The 21,718-nt window shown below is 40.1% G+C and overlaps 1 protein-coding gene and 1 long non-coding RNA gene across 2 annotated transcripts in view; one reads left to right on the top strand and one right to left on the bottom strand.

Annotated features, from left to right (window-relative positions):
* Snd1 (staphylococcal nuclease and tudor domain containing 1) overlaps positions 1-9,468 on the bottom strand; it is a 412,495-nt gene extending 403,027 nt beyond the window's left edge. The window contains exon 1 of the mRNA XM_026411666.2: positions 9,176-9,468. Coding sequence (XP_026267451.1) covers positions 9,176-9,253 — 78 coding nt within the window. The 5' untranslated portion in view covers positions 9,254-9,468. The remainder of the gene's footprint in view (positions 1-9,175) is intronic.
* A 297-nt stretch (positions 9,469-9,765) lies between these two features.
* Positions 9,766-14,099, top strand: LOC144253972 (uncharacterized). Its single transcript, XR_013343391.1, has 3 exons — positions 9,766-9,859; positions 10,673-10,724; positions 13,215-14,099. It is a non-coding gene; the product is annotated as an uncharacterized LOC144253972 (long non-coding RNA).
* The last annotated feature ends 7,619 nt before the right edge of the window (positions 14,100-21,718 follow it).

Here is a 21,718-nt window from a genome sequence, read left to right as displayed (position 1 = left end):
GGTCCCACATGCTCAACCTTGCACTGCCTAGAAGAGACAATGTGGCTTTTAAGAATTTGGAATATAAAACTACCACACATAAAAAATAAATTAATTGGTAATGCAATGTTAAGATAAACTTATGATGACACCTGTAAGACATAAACAGATAAAGTATAACCCAAGCACTACCCAAAACAGTGAGTATTTTAAAAAAAGGTACCCATGGCTGTATCTTTAGGGACCTATCTTAAAGAGAAATGCTAGCACAAGAGAGAACAGAAGTGTATAAGTTCCGTGAAGCAGTGCCTAGAATAGTACAAAGCTAAAATCAACACACATCAATAGCAACAGTTAATTATAATACATCCAAGCTACGGAACACCACTCAGCCATTAAAAAAAGATTGCCAGAAAGAGAATATGGTCCCATTTCAATTTCTTAAAAAAGAGAATGAGTGTCTGCATGAAAGATTTTGGAAGTAAACATACTATCAACATTTTCTTAGGGGAATGAAAATGAAAGATAGAAAAATGACTTGGCAACTTGGTAAGGCTGTCTCAAAATAAAAAATAAAAAGGGCTGGGAATGTTGCTTGGTGGTAAGTACCCCTGGGTTCAATCCCCAGTACTGCAAAGTAGAAATAAATAAAAACAACTGAGAAGTAAAGAGGGCAAAGGAAGAAAAATTTTTTTATTTTAACTTCAAAATACTTCTATACTGTTTTAAAAGCAAGTACAAAATTTAAATATAAAAATAACTTAATTATTAAATTATTAATACTGAATGGTGTCCACCAGAACATTTTGAAGGAATTCCAGGATAAAATGGAAAACTGTTGAACAAAATGAGGAAAGGCTACCAAGGAAAACTGCAAACATGACCCCTAATGAGAAGAACTTCATAAATCTTACAAGGAAATTTTATACCCATGTTAGATAAGCTTGTGGAATAAAAAGTAAAGCCTAAGACCACCAAGCAGAATATTCTGGGTTTTACTACTATTATTAAGAATGAGGCTTATAAATAAGAAACAGGATCTAAATATACAATTGAGGCAAAAGGCCCAAGTATCAGACTCTAGGATTCAAAGAACAGAAAGTAAGGAGCTTAGAATCTTCATATTTGCAAATGACACTAAAGACTTCCATTGCAATATTGTGCCAGGTTATTGGTGCCAAATTATAGGAAGATCTTGGGAATCTATGCAAATACAAGGAAAAGTGGCAGATGAGTGTTAAAACAAGCATATGGCCTAAATCAGGCACATAAAACAATAACTTCTCAGCTGTCAGTTATGACCCAGGAATAGGATCTCACATTCACTGTAAATGGACCCTGAGGACTTGAGCCCAACATCAAGCTACAGATTAAAAGCAATGCAAAATGTCCTGGGAACCATCAAGACAAAAGCCAAAAAAGGAGAAGGAAACCACAGAATTCTCCCCTCAGAAAATTCTCGTGCACTAGCCCAAACACATTTCATTTATCATTAGTGTTGTGCCCCTTCAACTACATATAGGAAGATCAACAGGTCTCAAATGCTAGCTCCACATCAATTCCAACTGACTCTTGCAATTGCCTAGAAGTGGCTTTTCTAAAAATACAGATTCCCCCGACACTCCAGAGATTCTAAAACAATGCTTCTGAAAGATCCTCCAGGTGGTCCCAATGCAATCCTATTTAGGAAATCACTGGGATTCTTTCACTGGTTCCATATATACTTCCAGAAAGGATTTAAGATGGCTTACTATGAAAAATAAGCTCAAAAGGAAAGAAACCATGTGAAAATACCAAGAACTGAATAAGATGGGCTAAGGATAAAGCTCAGTGCTAGAATGCTTGCCTACACTTAGCACTGGGAAAAAAAAAAAAAAAAAGATTAAGATGATACTTGCACATAAAATGAAAATCAAAAGATCTGGAAAAATGAAAAAATCTGACCTCCAAGCAAGAACAGTACTTGGAGTGCCTCAACTGCGAGCTGGGCAACAGAAAACGCTCCCCATAAGCTAGACACCCTGTAAGTTCCCTCCTCAACCTCACCTTCTCAAGTCAAGGCCTAATGTGCCAGGAATGTCAAGGTGTTCTGAAATGGAGGTGAGACTGGGTGGATAAAATCCCCTAGGCACCATGTTCCTCTGGGTCATAAGCAATCACTCACGTAAGTTTATTTTGATTACTGAAAAGAAGCCAGAATCTCCCTTACTTCTATTTACCCCCGACCCTCCAAACAGTCCTTTAGTCTAATTCATATTCTAGTCCTCTGGCCTTCTACACAAGAAAACCATATTTCAACTAATCCACTTTCTCAGGGAAAAAAAAAAAGACAATGGGAATGGAGAGGAAAGCATAGAGCATGCTTTATGCAAGATAAGCATCAATTCAGAGTCAAGCCTACCATAAGGTATGAGATTTCTGAGATTTGTTTCAGCATGCCTAAAAGAAATGTAATACAGGGGTTTTTTTTAATATAATCACAGCCTTATGGGACTGAAAGATGCTTAGAGACAATGAGTAGAGTCACCTCATTTTAGAGATAAGTTGTTCAAAGTGAAATACCTTACCCAACCCATTACCCAGATGGAGAACAACAGTACCCAGGTCACAGCTTGTGTCCCCTGACTCCTAGGCCAATGCTCTTTCCTCTATGACATGCTACTTCCCAGGGACAATGTTAAGAAAGCAGATTGATTAACTTTAAGCACAAGTTCCAGAAACCTCTTTAATCCTTCCTATTATTCGTAAGGTTGGTATTATAGGATCATGCCAAGCACTTCCTAGACACACACACACACACACACACACACACAATTAAAAACTAAAAAAACTTTAAAGCATTCAAAATTTGTTGAGGCACAGAGAGAAGATAGCCATTCATCATAAGCATATATAAATGGAAAAAAGTACCAATCACAGTTATATTTATATCACAAACCTCAGGTATCTCACAAATAGATTCTGAAAATGATGTGGAAATGTGGAAATTTTTTATATTTTCCTGTAAGTTGCTTAACTTCCTAACTTAAAAAAAAATGCCAAATGAAACTAACTGTTCATTTTTCTTAAACATTAGAGATAAGTGAGAAAAAACATAACCTTAATTTATCATATTGAGTCTCACTGAAAGTAAGTGAAATCCCACGACACTCCATCTGCATCAAACGCTCACAACCTGTGATTCCGCATCAGTTTCTGCTGTAAAAACAAAAAGCATATGTCAGTCTCCCAAGAGAGGAAGCTGCAAAAACTGGGTGTGTATCCATCACTAGCAATAAAAGAAAACACTCCATAAGCACAGTGAAAAGTGAAGTCTCTTTATTTTGTTCCCTTCTCCTGGCAAGGCACAGAATTTCCTATGATATTTAACTATGCTCTTCTTGAAGAATGAAATACATTCAAAGACTAGACCCCATACGCTCTAGCACAACCCACTAGAATCACATCTGTCAGCCAGATAGCTAGCCATGCTGAGAAATGAGTATACAATAAACTGTACAGTACAACTGAATTCAAAAACCTGATCAATTATCTCCTTTGAACTTACAACTGAAAACTAAAATTCTCACTTGCTGCCCAACTTACCCTCCAAATAAACTGGCATAGTCTTTACTAAATCATCAGCCCACTAATTACCAGCAGGGGTCACTGGCCTCAAAAGACATCCCCCAGGCTAATGAGCCATGCGGCACATGAGCCGATTCCCTCCTGACCACGGATTTGAGCTCTGGAGCATGCTACTTTGCTTTTCAATGACGCTGACATCTCAAAGTTTGCTAGGCTAAAAAGTACTAGCAAAAAGTAACAGAGCAGCATTAAATTCCATGTACTAACAAAATGCTAATAGAAATACAAACACAGACAAGGTCCAGACACTATTAACTCTTACCGGGCCTGCTCCTGGCATTTACTTTTTCATCCATGTCCCCTTCATTGGAAGACAGTGACTTGGGAATACACGGACTAAAAGAAGTCAGAAAATCACGTTTTGGCCCAGTAAGAAACAAACATGGACTGAAGTTGTGGCTCAGAAGTACAGCACTCGCCTACCATGCTTGAGACACTGGGTTTGATTCTCAGCACCGCATAAAAGTAAAGATATTATGTCCACCTATAACTAAAAAATAAATATTTTTTAAAAAAGAAACAAATATGACTAAGAACAAGTTTTATTTTGTTTCTTTCTTACCTATCTCTCATTCTTTACATTTACTCAATAGACTGAACATCAGCTATGGATCTCACTGGGATACCAGAACAATGACCACCTCCGCTGCCTTTTATCCTTTTATCATACTTAAACCTGTGTGTTACATAATAAGTCAGTTAAACCTGTACCATTTGTGGGGTACTGAACCTGAAGAAATTAAAAAGCTACTACAAAAATACTAAAGAACAATCATCAATGGAAACCCCAGGGGCTTGGCACTTGCTGTTTCCTCTACCAGAAGCATACTTCCCTTTTGGCTGGTGTGCTCTTTGATGTCCATCAGGTCTCAGTGCAAATGCCATCTTCTGAGAGACTTCTTTCCTAAACACACTATCTAAAGGATCCACCCCCTCCCTCACTTGTGACCACCCTGTCCCAGTCCCCAGTGTAAAATTACTCTTACACACATCGCCAATCTTTTTTCTCATTCACATATTTATTGTCAGACCCCTCTATGAGGCACAGGAAACAAATCTGATGTACTTTTCTACTTTCTCCAATGCCCAGGGAGATCTTGACAGGCAGCAGATGATCAATAAATATTTGTTCAGCAAAGAAAGGAAATGTGATTGTTTATCTTCTATTTCACTAGTTACTACACAGCACCACTACTTTTAGCATAACTAAAGCCAGATGGATGCTTCCTTTCCTCAAAAAAAAAAAAAAAAAGACAGAAAACCTTTATAATACAGTAATAACTAAGTGTTCCTTTACTTACAATCCTGATTGAAAGCAACCATACTTACATGTTAGGAAATGGGCAGTTTTAAGTCTATAGGGAAAAGCCTTTCATCCTATTATACTTCTTTGCAAATGGCCCTTCTAAAATATTGTGTTATTCAGCTACCTTATCTTTGAGTGGTAGAATAAGGGTAATAGGAAAAGTTTTTTGCTTTCCCCCCCGCATATGCTAAGTGCTCAGAGAAAAGAGCAGATCAACAGACTACTCTGTTCCCACTCAACACGTACTTCTTAGTTCAAAAACCTAAGAAACATTAGTTATAAAGAACTAAATTATAGGAAGCATTTCTTGCAGGCTGTACACTGAAGAAATTTCCACTAAACTACTCAGCATGAAGTCTACATTTTGCTTTACAACAAATTGGCAGCCCAAGACTATATAAGGAAGGAGAAAATTATGACCACCTCCTCCTTTAAGTGTCCCTTTGCCTTAGTTACCCAGTGGGAATCACGGTTCTTAGTATAACACCATGAACTGGCAGAGAGATTCTTTTCCCCTTCTGAGGCAATTAATGGGGAGGGGTTAAGTGTGAGGTAAAATAGGAACTGAAATTTGGCCTTGTCCTTCTTTTTGACCTTCCACACCCTAAGCACAATAAAATACACCATTTCCATGGCTGCTTCTGATAAGCACAGAAGACCCAATAACTGTCACCAATTCATTCTACTGTTTCAAAAGTCAGCCATGTGCTCCTACTTGAAGAAACATGCAAACATGACAATTAGAAGGGAAAGTTAAAAGTAGAAAGACAAAGAAAAGTTTGCTTACTTAAAAAAAAAAAAAAGTAAACCAGGGCTGGGGATATAGCTCCATTGGTCAAGTGCTTGCCTTGCATGCAGAAGGCCCTGGGTTCAATCCCCAGCACCACCACCACAAAAAAAATAAAATAAACCAGGTCACAAAACCAGACAAAACAGCCATCTCAAAGTAGCTAAGTGGGTGACTGAATTTTACACCAAGTACTCCCAAAATCTTCTCCCAATCTCATCTATATAACATCTACTGACAATATTCTGTTGCAGCTAAAGAATGTCTATCAAATTATTCAAATAAACCCAGAATTGGAATCTTTCAGGGTTTTAAGAAAATAAGATCTGACTTGATGAAGACATTTACTTATCCAAGTTATATTTGCACCCACACACTTGCTAGTTTATTCCCAACTCAGAAAACATAAATCCATCTTCAGCCTTTCCATTATCCTCACTGACTTTCTCAGTAACAAGATATCTCCAAAATGCTTGTGCAGACTTACCACTCACTTCCTCTTTAAACACATTCTAAAACCAACTCAGTCCCTTCACCCCCACTCCCTATAGCACACACAGTCACAACTGTCACCATCATTTTTAAAAACAACCAGTGAAAGATTTTTTTCAACTTGGTTCCCAAGTTAATTCTTCAACCTTAAAAAATAGCCAGGATTCACTGGATGACAAGGCAGAGACCAGAAGAAATTTGCACCTTCCACAGCTCTACAACACTTTCTTTTACCAAAAATGAGGAAGGACTATTCATCTTCACTGCAGCAAACCTCAACCATAGACCATTTCACACCCTCAGCTCAGTCTGAGTTCACAGGAATCCAAGGGCGCACACATCTCGTTAATCACTGTTCCAAATTCTGCCCTCTTCCAAAAGCAGGGTCTCCTGTTTTCCTATTCATCCAACTATTCCCTTCTCACTTTCCTATCACTGAACTCCATCTTCCTTTGCAGAGTTCTTACAAAGCAGTTCCTAGTACCACTGGAAACAATTACTCTCCTGGAAAATACAACTTTGCTTAACAGAAGAGCTTCACACAGAGCAATTTGCCAGTGGTCAATTTTTCATTCCAGACAAGGCTTCTAAGTTTGGCACAAATCTGCCTGTAGCTCCCTCTCCTAATCACTGCCTCTTACTCACCCACCCACCGCAGCAGTGTGGTCAAAGTGTGCAGTGAAATCTACGAATGGCACAAACTGCTCAAAACACTGAATTTTTGACGGGCACAGTGGTGCACGACTGTAATCCTAGCAGCTCCAGGAGGCTGAGGCAGGAGGAAGCCAGCCTCAGTAACTTACCAAGACCCTAAGCAACTTAGCAAAACCCTGTCTCAAAATAAAAAATAAAAGAGCTGGGGATGTGGCTCAGTGTTTAAGCACCCCTGGGTTCAATCCCTGGTACAAAAAAAAAAAAAAATCACTGAATTTTAAAATGCCACATTCCAGACTCTGCACAACACTCCTATGCATACAAAGACCATAAGCACCAAATGAAGTCACTTACCATAATAGCAGCTCCCAGACAAGAAAAAGAATAACATCTAATCTTTCTTCAACTCAATTACAGTCAGCTTCACTTTCCTGCAATTTGTGGTCATGCATCACTGACCCCACCCTTCATGTTATAAAGTAGTACCCTGGAGTACTGGAGTCAAGAGGCCTCACAGCAAGATGTTTTAGAGCTTGTGCTCTGGCAGACTGGCCTGGATTCAGGTTCAAGTCTGAGCTCTCTGCCTTTTAATACCAATAAGAAAGTGCATGTCCTTGGATAGAGTTTTTTTCCTAAACCCCAGATTAAAAATCTATAAAATGGAACGAACAACTCTATGGATTTGTTAGGTATTTTAAATGAGATAATATGTGCAAAACATCTAGCATAACACATGACAATTGATTACTGATATTCAGTACCCACAGGAGTAATTTATAAACAGGTATGGTCACCTCATACAATCCAGATGACCTGGAAACCTCCAGCACTGGTGGAAGCAAAAATATTTTCAGCCTCATTCTACTCCCATCACACAAAAGAGGGGACTTTAAGAAAAATTTGGGCATTAACAAGGAGAAAACTCAAAAATCCACTCTAGGCTGACAATTCCAACACCAGACAGTGAAAAGATGCTTTGTTCCTATGATAAAGAGAAAATCAGAATAAATGAAAAAGTTAATAAAACAGGAAACACTTTAAGATAATCCTTTCATCGGTCAGGTCAAAATTTCAAAGAGAACATGTAGACCTTAGAAATGCTCTTCTCATTCAATTTCTGATAAATTCTGACTATTATACATAAAGAGAAAAGGTAATATTGAATATTCCATGAATCTCAGCTGGCAACAGATACCTAAGAAATTAATACATGAAAAGTAAGGGGTGGGAGAATCTTGAAATCAAATTTACACACACACACACACAAGCTGTAGAACACTACAACAGCAAAAACTGTGGAAACCTGGGAGAAATTGTCATAAAGGAGCTTTGCCATTCCTGATGGAAAAGTCAAGAATTGCAGTCTAAAATGAAATCTAAAGGTTTACCGTCATTGCAACCAGACAACCTGATACCCCAAGAAATGTCAGGTTCCAAAATTTGGGTGGGCTAAGAAGAGGACAACTGAGAGGGGCCAATGATAAAGCAGATCTACAATACAAAATTATCATGGAACTAGAGATGAACCTAGTTCATCATCATACAAGGTTAAGTCAAAATTCAAGAATATAGAAAGCAAAGGCATATAAAAGCAGGCAGAACTTAGTGTTAAAAGCCTGTACTAGGAATCAGAACACCTGGATGTTTTTCCTGGCTCCAACCCTTGCCATGTGCACTTAGGCAAATCACTTGCCCTCTTTAAACTTGTCTCTTATACTTAAGGGATGGGGAGATAATGATCATTAAGATTCCAGCTGCTTAAAAATTTAAGAGTCAAAGTACACAATGATCAGGAACTCCCAGACCTACAGACTAGACACAAGATATGGAGGGGAAAAGAGGATCACAGAGTGAGAAAAGTTGGAGTATGTAACTGAGTGTCGGTGGAAACGGAAAAGCTTCATGATGGGCAAGTACTCCTAGGGTTCCAGGAAAGAGAGGATATCAGGATCCTGAAAAACTGCAAACTGCTCAGCATATGTCAAAATGGACCGAAAGAGGGGAATGGGAGGACAAATATCAACGAACTATCTCCGTTAATAAATCAATAATCGATCTGTCCTGGTAGAGTCAGGAGATCCGAAAGCTGCGACCACTAAAATCGCTGTGACCCCTGATGCGGGAGTATCCAGAAAGCAAAGACCAAGTGGAGCTCATGTTGGGTTCTGTCTAGTGAGGGGATTCTACTGAGGATGGGCGGAAAGTGAGAAAGGGGACAGAAGAAAGGGAATCTGGAGACCATGCAGGCTGGCAGGAGGGAGAGAAGGAGTCAATGTCTGACTCCCGATCGAAGGCGGCAGAGGGGTCCAGGTCCGGGGCCCCGCTCTCACCATCTTGACGATGCCCCGCTGCACGGTGGGGACCGCGGGTCCCCCGGAGGAGCCGCCGCTCTGTGCGGAGGAGGCCATGTGTGGAGCTGGCAAGGTAAGCGAGTGGAGCGGCCGGCCGGACTGGAGATGTCAGTGTGGGTGTCGGCTTTGGTGAGAGGTCGCCGAAAAGAGAGGCAGGCGAGCGACCAGCTGCGAGCGATAAACTAGACCAACGCGCTGGGAGCTCACTGGAGCAGCAGCGGGACTAGGAGCAAAAGAGGAGACGCGATCTCCGCCGCCGCCACACGTTCTACTCGCCGCGCAAGCGTGCCAGAGCGCCACCGCCCTCTGGCCAATTAGAATCCTAAGCCCGCCGGACCTAGAGCCAATAGGCACCCTGCTTACGGAGCCCCACCTCTTGGTCCTAAAACCGGTGGAGAGCTCCAGGAAGCGCTGAAAGAGCTGATTTGCGGTGACGGCCTAAATATGGGGCGGGACTTCCGGGGCAGCCCAAGTAGGTAGTGTCGGGAGGTGTAGTGGGAAGGAAAGGACACGTCAGCATCTGGCCGTGAGGCGCAAGGGGCCATGGGAGTCCCGGGGGCGGAGTCAACCTCGCCCTCCGCCTGGCCCCGCCAACAGGTGATCCCGCCCTCGAGCCCTGCCCCTTCGGCCCCGGCGAAGCCCAGGTGTAAGCGGGCGAATCAGGTAGGTGCGTCCAAACTGAAGAATGCAACTAGGAGCCCAGAACCACCGCGGCCAGGCCTGGAAGTAATTCCGGTACCAGCTTTACACCGACTTCCTACATTTCACCTCAACTAACAGTATGGAGAGAACTTGGAAGTCGGAGCATTGTGAAAGATCCTGCAGATGTTGGTTTTTGACTTGGAACACGGCTGCGCGCCCTCCCGGCGATCGAGAGTGTGTCTGTTTCGCATCTTGTCTCTGGGGTCTAGCTCTTGGTAGCTGCTCTACTAATGTTTGTCGAAAGAAGGAGTGAATGTCTCCTGAAGGGATGACGTGTTCTGTACGCAGGGGAGAATGACCTTCGGGTCTCTTCCCTGCAGCTTCTACTGAGGTTAGGAAAAACCTCGGTAAGCGCACTCCCTCATCCGGAGGAGACAGATCCTGAGTGTGGTGAGCGCCTCCAACACTGTCCCTTCTCCTAGCTCAACGTTTTGAGTAAAGAAACAGGGAGAGGGACAGGAGAGTACTTAAGTGAATGTTTAGCGAGAACTAATTTGTTCATGTGCCCACTATGTGGAGCCAAGAACCTAACGTGTAGTACGTCAGTTAATTGTAAAGCTTTCCTGTACCTTGAAGGCACCAGTTCCCCTGTAGCTTTTTCAAGAAAAGGTTGCTTATTCTCCCACATTTCACGTATTCCAAGGTCAGGTTTTGTAGGCAGCATCTTCTCAGCTCTCCCCTTTCATCCCATAAATTCTCTACCCTCTTCAAAAATAAATAAATATTCATGGAGACACGTTCCATCTGATTACACCCTTCTCCCATCTGATTCAGGTTGTCCTCTACCTGGCCCAGCTCCTACGTTGGCAGTTCTATGAGATTGCAGGTACCTGGTACACACTCTTCTCTACCTAATGATCCTGAATCACTTCAGTATTTGTGAGCATGACTTACCAATACCTTAACTTCTTAGATCCTTGACCTTATCTTCAGTGAACATAACGTTTGCACCATTTTAGCCTTCCTCTCCAGGGCAGCTAAACAGTATAATTTTGTGACTGATACTAAACCTAAACACCTTCTTCTTTGATCCTAATTGCTATCCTTTTTCCCCACTCACCCATTAATTCCCCTTTACCTTGTTTTGGTTGTCTATTGTGTAGCAGTTAACACAGGCTGTCAGAAATAATGGCCAAAATATATTGAGCACTAAACATATGTACTAAACAGATTCCCTGCTGAATGTTTTTATCTACATTGCGTAATTTAATCCTTAGGACAACCCTAGAAAGAAGATATAAATCTCTCTTTGAAAGAGGACATTAATTCATTTTGAAAAGGTAACCAACCAACTCTAGATCAAAGCTTAAAGGATTAAATCAAGGTTTGAATCCAGAACTTTCTACCATAAACAGTGTTCTCTTAGGTTAGCCTGCTTCTAAGCCTGCTCTTATCCTCAGCCTGCATCAGTAGAATCCAGAAGCTAGGAATAGTTTTCACCTCCAGTAAGCTTCCTTTGGGTAGACAGGAGAAAACACTGGGATGTTAACTTCCTGCCTCCTTTCCTCTGCTCCCGTATGTTTATTTGGAAAAAAAACGTCACCAACCCACGTTTTATCTAGGTCAGTGCTATCTAAACTAACTTTCTACAGTGATGAAAATGACGTATATCTGCTCTGTTCAATATGATAGCCACCAACCACTTGTGGTTAATGAACACCTCAAGTGTACCTAATGCAACTGAGGAAGTGAATTTTTACTGTTATTTTTTAATTAATTTAATACATATGGCCTAGAGACTATGGTATTGACTAGGTGATTAAATTTTATTCTTGGGCTGGGGATGTGGCTCAAGCGGTAGGGCGCTCGCCTGGCATGCGTGTGGCCTGGGTTCGATCCTCAGCACCACATACAAACGAAGATGTTGTGTCCACCAAAAACTAGAAAATAAATATTGAAAAATTTTCCCTCCCCCCCCCTCTCTCTCTTTAAAAAAAATTTTATTCTTGCTGTCATGTCTATTACAATAATATTCTTGAATTTGGAAGGCGGATGCTAGGGATTAAACCCAGAGGCGCATTACCACTGACCTATGTCTCCAGACTTTTTTTTTTTTTTTTAATTCTGAGATAGGGTCTCATGAAGTTGCTTAGGGCCTAACTGCTGAGGCTGACCTTGAACTTTTGATCCTCCTGACTCAGCCTTCACAGGCATGAGCCACCACATCCAGCCTACATAGGTTTTTAAGTTATTTCTATATGCTTCATATAGTTACAACTTGATTAAAATGCACAAAGGCATAGGCCATCATTTTTAAAAACTTTAGAAAGAAAATAATTTACTTTGTAATATTAAAAGTAGAATTCAGAACCAAGCATGGTGGCACATACCCATAATTCCAACAACTTGGAAGTCTGAGACAAAAGGATCACAGGTTTGATGCCAGCCTGGGCAACTTAGCAAGTCCTTTTCCCAAAATTTAAAAACTAATAATAAAAAGGGATGGGATGTCACTCAATGGTAAAGCACCTCTAGGTTCAATCTCCAGTACCAAAATAAAAACAATTATATCAATCCAAGGAAGATAGTTTCTCCAATTAGCCCTATCTTTTTTTTTTTATATTATCACTGTCACATCTGCAATCTAATCTTGGCTCCTTATCTCTATACTTCTTTTTTTTTAAGGGGGGGGGGAGAGAGAGAGAATTTTAATATTTATTTATTTTTTTTTAGTTTTTGGCAGACACAACATCTTTGTTTGTATGTGGTGCTGAGGATCGAACCCGGGCCGCACGCATACCTGGCGAGCGCCCTACCGCTTGAGCCACATCCCCAGCCCTAGCCCTATCTTATAGTAACTCAATCTAAAGGATTTATGAAAGTGTAATATGCATTTATAAAATTATATGCTTGGTACAAAGGTTAAAAAACGTTTAGTTAATGGATCAACTTTGTACCCTATCCTTTTGACATTCAGTGCCAAGTCCAACGTTCATTCAGTTATCCCAAATGTGATTAATCAATGCCTCTGCTTTGTCAGTAGCCTTGGATAAATAGATATTGATTTGCTGCTGCTGTAGCTATTCACTTTGACCACTGAGTTTTATCACTGTAGACTTTGTCTGCCACACAAATTTCTAAGAAAAAAAAAAATGAGGAATACTCCAGCCAATGGTACCGCATTGATGATAGGGTAGCATGTTGTCTGAGTCCCTTAAAAGGAGATGATCAAGCAAAGATGGAACTTGAGGATTTCCTTCTCTCTATCCCCAGAATCCTGAGGTCAGTGGCTAGCAAACTCCAAATTAGGAAAGTTTCATCAAATAACAGCAAACTACATTCATTATGGGATAAATGTGCATTTTCCCCACTACAGGTCAAGAAGTTGGAAGTATTTGTTTACAGGCTCAACTATCTCCATATGCAGGCATCTCTGCAATTTTCCTGGCTTTTCCATGGTAGCTGCAGAATAGCTACTTCAGCTCCAGGCACTAGAAGAAAAGAAGGCAAGAAGAGGAGAAACCAGTGCCAGAAATATCTGTCCATTTTTATCAGGAAAGCAAAAGTTTCCCCAGAATTGTCCATCATAAGGCCGCCTCTTACTGCAGGGTAGGCAAAGATAGCATTTAGGCTAACAAAATAGAGGGAATCCAAAACAGATGTTAAGATGCCCTGTCCACTGGACCACTTCTTTGCTTCTGGTCCCATTTCACCACTTTAGAACTCTGTCCCGTTCCTAAGCTCCATTCCCTCTTTCAGTGTACAACTATGACTTCTCATTCTCTCCAAAGCAAAAAAAGCCCAAAGCAGTAAGACTTGCTCTTTCTGGCCCCCATTTCCAAAACCTGCCTTTATAGAGTATGAAGTCAGGGAGCATGGGCTCCCTCCAGTTCACCCACCTGTGATCTACGAAAGGACATACCCTGGTTGGCATTGCCCTAAGTTGTTCACTGGCTCCAGCAGCTCAAACCACAGTAGAAAACTCACCCAAACATACCCAGGGCTCTCTGTCCCTCTGTCCCTCAATTGCTTCCATGTATAATGACCTTTTATAGCTCAGTTCCAACACAGCTTTTCCCCTAAAAATTTTGTGAGGTACCTCCAAGCAGGAGTAACATCTCCCACCCATCTATCTTCAGACACTTGGGATGATACCCTTCTAGCACTGTGCACTATATTCCCTGTTAGTTGAACTGGCCTGTAAACTTTTTGATAAGCTCTTATAAGTCATGTTAGTTTTTGTGCTCCCTATTGACCTGGCACTGCCTTATAAAGAATCAGAACTTGATACATCTATTTTGAATGAATTAAAGTATTTAGTCAATTCAATTGTATGCAAAGGTTGCTGAGATGTCCTTATTTACCATTTCTTGCATTCCACATATCCATTATATATTCTTTGTGTTTCCTGGATATTGAACCTGAGAATATTGGAGATATTAAGTGGGCAGGTTGGAGATTATAGTGGACTATTATCGCTGGACAGCTCCCAAAATAGAATAGTTCATTGAATCATACATTTTATTTAACTCTTGCCAATAATAGTCTGTGTCTCTGCCTCTTCCTGAATCCTGGAAACCACATATACGTTAACTTTAGCCTGCTGCTGTGTATCAGAAAGAACATGCTAAGCTGGACGTGGTGGCAGATACCAGTAATCCCAGCAGTTCCAGAGGCTGAGCAAGAGGATTGCTCTTATGAGTCTTGTTCTTATGAGGTTGGCAAGTTCAAAGGTCTGAGGATGTGGCCCAAGTCATAGTAGCTTCAGAAACTAAAGAACTAACAACTCTTTTCTTTTTTTTTTTTTTTTTTTGGTACTGAACCCAGGTGTTTAACCACTGAGCAACATTCCCAGCTCCTTTTTTAATTTATTTTTTTACTTTGAAACGAGGTCACTAAGTTGCTGAGGGACTTCCTACATTGCTAAGGCTGGCCTTGAACTTGCAATCTTCCTGCCTCAGCCTCCTGAGTTGCTGGGATTACAAGTATGCACCAACATGTCAGGCAAATACTAACAATTCTTGAGTGTAACTAATAGACCAGGATGGTGACTTTCCTCATGTAATCTTCCATCAACTAAGGCTAGTGTCAGTTCTCCCATTCGTTAATAGGGTTTTCCAGAAAAAAAGTTCACATTTAAAGTCAAGAGCAAAGGAAGAGGCACCATGTGATGATGCAGGAATATTTTGAGGAAGAGGAGAAAGATATTGAGATAGTCACATTGGATGTTCTCAATCTTCTAAAAAGGTGGGGGGACTGAGGAATCAGAAAACATCATAAGTCTCTATGGCAGCAGTGACTCTGATGCCCAGGGAAGGTAGTATCCTGAAATCTCCAGAAGCTGATAGGAACTTATGTCAGACCTCTGAGGTGGGTAGGCATAGTGCCCACCAGGACAGCCAATGTCAACTGTCAGAGCTAAGGGACCAGAACAACCAAGAGGAAGCAAAAAAAAAAAAAATGGTCAGGAATGCAAGAACAAACCAAGAAGTAAGGTAATAAGCCCTAGGGATTTGTGAACAGAAAGAGAGTTGCTGGAATGTGGAGGTAGGGCAGCCTTTGTAAAGGACCAAATTCCAGGAAGACACGTCATTGCTGGAAGTCAAAGAGCAGGGGTGGGGCTGAGGCAAGAAGCCAGAGTTTGGGTGACAGCTTGAAGGGGCACATGTCCACTCAGTGGATTTCAGAATGTTCAGGTAGAAAAACAATTTCGGACAAATTCTACACTAATACCACAGAGACACCAAGAAGCAGAAAAATTATCTCTGTTTCTTCTTTAGCCCAAATCTTGTTTCAGCATCCCAGAGTGGCACAAATTCCAATAAGAGGTGGTTTTATGAAGCAGCAAGATAATTTTAAAATTATACTCCATTATTTAGTGAAGCACAGTTAGTAGAGTTCGTTCTCTTAAGAGTTCTTCAGGAGTTTAGGATGCTACTTTATGCTGCAACTGAAACACCCCAAAGAACCATAGAGTTACGTGATGTTTATATACCAGGAAGGAAGGAAGGGCAGGCTCTTTCTTTTATCTTCTTTTTTTTGGGGGGGGGGGGTACTGAATCCAGGTGCTTAACCATTGATCAACATTCTTTTTAAATTTATTTTTTTTCTTTGAGACAAGGTCTCAATAAGTTGCTTAGGATGTTTATGATGTTTCCTTCTGCCTAGAGCTTTGTCCCAGGAACAGGGAACAAAAATAGACAAAATCTGTGCCTTCTGGGAGCTTACATTCAAATATCAGATACTCGGGATGGGAAAATTTTAATTCATTTTTAATTAGAAAAACTTGTAACCAAGACAAAAATTAAAAAGATAAATTAAGGTTCTATAATTCTCATTGTCTGATCAAAGGAAGTGTATTGTTTCATAGGAAGAGAAACATTTCCCTTGACATTGAATTCTAGAAGGTTTTCATTACATGACTACCTAAATACCAAGGAGTAATGTAACAGGCAACATTTCTGACAGTTTTGTAAAATATGCAGAAATGAATAGTTTATTAAAAAGTTTACACAAAAACCTAAAAGAATACTATTAGATTGTAATTCAGTGAAAAAAAATCTTTCGGTAACAATCTTCATAAAAGAAAAATATCTGCTTCAAAAAATAAGACCAAAATAGGGCTGGGGTTGTGGGTAGTGGTAGAGTGCTTGCCTAGCGTGCGTGAGGCACTGGGTTCAATCCCTGGCATCACAAAATAAAAGTTTTTAAAAAGAGGCCAAAATATTTAGTTCTTTTCTTCCAGGTACTGATATGAACTAAAATATGTAAGAAAGAGAAAATAAAGAACTTTCTTAAAATATACTAAGTGGGTCTAAAATATTCTAAGTGGGTTAAGTGAAGAGGATAATATTTAGGCACTCCCCAGCATGTACATATTACCTTGGTTAGGGAAGTTGGACAGAAAAAACTCTAAAACTGAATTTCTTGAACCTGACATCCCTCTAACTCTTCACTCAAACCATCCAGGATGTCTTTGTAAATTGGTTCACAGTGGACAAAGAATAACCTGGAATATTCAAGTGAGTCTTTTGACCTGGTGATTCTGTTTTGGGAAAACTCAGGGGTGGGGAAATGTCCTAGCACAGAATGGGAGGAGCTCAAGGCAAAAATGATGGCATGAGGTTAAGAGTGAGGGGGCATGGGGTTGAGAGTGAGGGCGCTAAAGTGTGACTGTCAGGGTATGAATTGTTTGTGAAACATTCCTCCTCTATAAAATGGGAATGTAGTAGTTAGTGCCTGTCTTACTGGGTTGTTGTCATATTATATGTGAGATAATGAAGGGGCTACTTCAAGTGCCTGGGATCCATGCAGCTCTGAATAAGGTTAATAAGGTTAACGATGGTGATGATCTTGAGAATTTGAGAATAGCGAAGAAAACCTAAGGTATGTAAACACAATGAAATATTAGGAAGCTGTTAAACTGACATGTTGGAAACTATATTTAAGTAAAGCACAATGTAAAAAGCCCCAGGACACAAAATAGTTTTTGCATATTATTTGCAAAGAGTTAATAAGGCATGCATGCAATTAAAAATAACCCAAGCAAAGAAAGATAACCCAACAGCAGGGGATGTAGCTCAGTGGTAGAGAGCTTGCCTAGCGTGTGTGAGGCTGTGGATTCAGTCTCCAGCACTGAAAACAACAACAAATCCAACAAAATTTTTAGAGATGAAAACAGAATTTAATGTTCTGTGACTTGCTGGGTGACATTTGTAGGGTTTATGGTGAATTATTTTCAAACTAGTTCTCAGTACCAAGAGATTAATTTCTCAATCTTTTTATTGTGAAATATAAGACTCAGAAAAGTGCTCAAAACAAAAATGTAAAGTTTAATGACTTATTACAAAATGAACAACAAGGCAATTACCATGCAAGCCAAGAAATGAATGACCAGCATCCCCCAGAAATCACTGACCTAACTGCTGTTCTAAGAGTGCATCCTGAAACAGTATAACTTTATTTTTCAAAAAAAAAAAAAATTATAATGAGACAGGGCTAGGGTGGTGGCTCAGTGGTGGAGTGCTTGTCTAGCATGTGTGGGGCAGTGGTTTTGATTCTCAGCACCACATATAAATAAATAAAAATAAAATTCTATCAACAACTAAAATAAAATTTAAAAAAAATTATAACTGGGGCTGGGGATGTAACTCAGTTGATAACAGTGCTTGCCTAGCATACACAAGGTCCTGAGTTCAATCTCCAACACCACCAAAAAATAGATATATATACCTGGAGCTAGACACCATGGCACATACCCATAATCCCAGCAACTTGGGAGGCTGAGGCAGGAGGATCTCAAGTTTGAGGAAAAGCTGGAAAATTTATTTTTGTTTTTTAAATTTATAATGCAGAAGGTCTATGTAGCTCACAATCTTGCTGGCTCCAGTACCTAATGTCAGCATCACACGGTTCTAGTGATAATCTTACTGGAAGAGTTCTGAGCAGGCATGTGGCATCATAAAGGATTAGAGGGAGCTCATGTCAAGCCTAGGCAAAATATTTGTCTCAAAATAAAGTAAAAAGAGCTGGTGATGTACCTCAGTGGTAGAATGTCCCTGGATTCAGCACCCATACTGCAAAATAAATCAATAAATAAAATTTATAATTGGAATTAAGCAATCTGTATTCCTTCATATGACTTCCATTGTTCAGCACATAAAGACATTAACACAGATTATTTCATATAATTGTCATTTTTTTCAACTTCATTGTTGTCTAGTAGTTCACTGTAATTAATAAACCACCATATATTTATCCATTCTACTGTTGATGGACAAATGACTTGTAAAAGTCTGTGTTTTCCAAAGGTGGCGACAACAATATCTCTCAAAAAACATGTTCATTCTCAAAATGACCTTGACATTTTTTATGACCATATGTCATGTACACATATTATCATCTAGGAGCTTTATTATTGGTGTTTCACATTAATAGCAACAAATGCAAGAGATGCCATAAAATGTCATTTCATTTGTGTTCTCTCAGGTTATCTTTTAGAATTATAGCCATTTACATCTTACCTAAACCCACAATAATGTAGGAGAGTGAGAATCTAACCCTGAAATATTTTCCTTCTCCAGATCTTAGAACTTCTTACTAAGTAATAAAATCAAAATCTTAAAGCCCTAAAAGGATGATAAGATGCTTTTAATGCTTTATTCTTTTTTTTTTTTTGTAGGGGACTCATGAGGTGTAGGTGCACATTGGAGAGGGTATTGCTATTCTCAGATACTAATACAATGTGACATGCAGTGCTTACTAGATGCTAGGCTCTGTCCTACAAGCCTGATATCAATTCATTTCATGCTCTCAATGATCCTCTGAAGAAAATATTACTATTTTTCCCACATTACAGATGAGGAAATTGAGGCACTGAGAGGCAAGGTAATTCGTCCAAGGTTATGCAATTAGCAAGTAGCTGAGAGACCATGCTCTTAATCACAACATGGTGGAACCGTATGTTACAGAAACTTGAGAACCATGATATCGGCATTTATTTAACTACTACACATTTTTGCAGTATTCTTAGCTCATTATTTTGCTTACCATGTCTGAAAGTCCAGGCTTCCTGGTGGCAGACAAAAATAAATATATATTCTAGGGCCTGAAGTGTAATCCTAATGACTAAGATGGAGAGCCAACAGGTGTTGTACAGAAGGAAGGAAGTGCGGAACTAGCGTAGCTCTCTGATAGGAAAATCTAGGGCTCCCACCCTGTAAGGAACATTTGTATGGCCCAAGCTCCTTCCAACAGTTTGATTTACTGTGACAGTCATCAGTTTGTTGCCTCTTCGCTTCAGCTTAGCAGGAGAGGGCTTAAAGAACCCCTTGGAAGGCTTCCCTAGCACCACCTTGGGCAGTTTTATTTTTACTTTTTTAATTTTTTGCAGTACTGGGAATTGAACACAGGGCCTCATACATGCTAGACAAGCACTTTACCACTGAGCGACATTCTCAACCCCACCTTGAGCACTTTTGCGGCAGATGGCTTCTTCAGCACTCGGGAGAGCAGGTAAGTCTCACCAGTAAGGTCCTTTGTGAATTTTCCCCCTTCCAAAGAGCCTTATTCTGACCCATTCCCTTGAGCCCTGGCACTCAGCCTTGGGATCAGGTGGCCTTTTCTTTAATGCTCTATTTTAGCTCTAGGGGAGATGATGGTAGCTACTCCCTATCTCTGCTATTCCTATAATTTTTTTAGGGCTCTCTTTGCCTCTCATTAGCCCATCAATTATAACTCCAGTCTTCCTGGTAATAACTCTTTAAAGTTAACTTTTCTTTTTTTTAACGTATGATAACTTTTATTTATTTTTTTATTGGTTGTTCAAAACATTACAAAGCTCTTGACATATCATATTTCATACATTAGATTCAAGTGGGTTATGAACTCCCATTTTTACCCCAAATACAGATTGCAGAATCACATCGGTTACACATCCACATTTTTACATAATGCCATATTAGTGACTGTTGTATTCTGCTACCTTTCCTATTCTCAATTATCCCCCCTCCTCTCCCCTCCCATCTTCTCTCTCTACCCCATCTACTGTAATTCATTTCTCTCCTTGTTTATTTTCCATTCCCCTCACAACCTCTTATATGTAATTTTGTATAACAATGAGGGTCTCCTTTCATTTCCATGCAATATCCCTTTTCTCTCCCTTTCCCTCCCACCTCATGTCTCTGTTTAATGTTAATCTTTTCCTCCTGCTCTTCCTCCCTGCTCTGCTCTTAGTTGCTCTCATTATATCAAAGAAGACATTTGGCATTTGTTTTTTAGGGATTGGCTAGCTTCACTTAGCATAATCTGCTCTAGTGCCATCCATTTCCCTGCAAATTCCATGATTTTGTCATTTTTTAGTGCTGCGTAATACTCCATGGTGTATAAATGCCACATTGTTTTTTATCCATTCATCTATTGAAGGGCATCTGGGTTGGTTCCACAGTCTAGCTATTGTGAATTGTGCTGCTATGAACATTGATGTGGCAGTATCCCTATAGTACGCTCTTTTAAGGTCTTCAGGGAATAGTCTGAGAAGGGCAATAGCTGGGTCAAATGGTGGTTCCATTCCCAGCTTTCCCAGGAATCTCCATACTGCTTTCCAAATTGGCCGCACCAATTTGCAGTCCCACCAGCAATGTACAAGAGTACCCTTTTCCCTGCATCCTCGCCAGCACTTGTTGTTGTTTGACTTCATAATGGCTGCCAATCTTACTGGAGTGAGATGGTATCTTAGGGTGGTTTTGATTTGCATTTCTCTGACTGCTAGAGATGGTGAGCATTTTTTCATGTACTTGTTGATTGATTGTATGTCCTCCTCTGAGAAGTGTCTGTTCAGGTCCTTGGCCCATTTGTTGATTGGGTTATTTGTTAACTTATTGTCTAATTTTTTGAGTTCTTTGTGTACTCTGGATATTAGGGCTCTATCTGAAGTGTGAGGAGTAAAAATTTGTTCCCAGGATGTAGGCACCCTATTTACCTCTCTTATTGTTTCTCTTGCTGAGAAAAAACTTTTTAGTTTAAGTAAGTCCCATTTGTTGATTCTTGTTATTAACTCTTGTGCTATGGGTGTCCTATTAAGGAATTTGGAGCCTGAACCCACAATATGTAGATCGGAGCCAACTTTTTCTTCTATCAGATGCAGAGTCTCTGATTTGATATCAAGCTCCTTGATCCATTTTGAGTTAACTTTTGTGCATGGCGAGAGGAGGGGATTCAGTTTCATTTTGTTGCATATGGTTTTCCAGTATTCCCAACACCATTTGTTGAAGATGCTATCCTTCCCCCATTGCATGCTTTTAGCCCCTTTATCAAATATAAGATAGTTGTAACTTTGTGGATTAGTCTCTGTGTCCTCTGTTCTGTACCATTGGTCCACCT

The sequence above is a fragment of the Urocitellus parryii genome, chromosome 3 (genome assembly GCF_045843805.1).
Source record: "Urocitellus parryii isolate mUroPar1 chromosome 3, mUroPar1.hap1, whole genome shotgun sequence".
Taxonomy (NCBI): Eukaryota; Metazoa; Chordata; class Mammalia; order Rodentia; family Sciuridae; genus Urocitellus; species Urocitellus parryii.
Note: the sequence above shows the minus strand (reverse complement) of the source record. Positions and strands in the feature narration are given on the sequence as shown.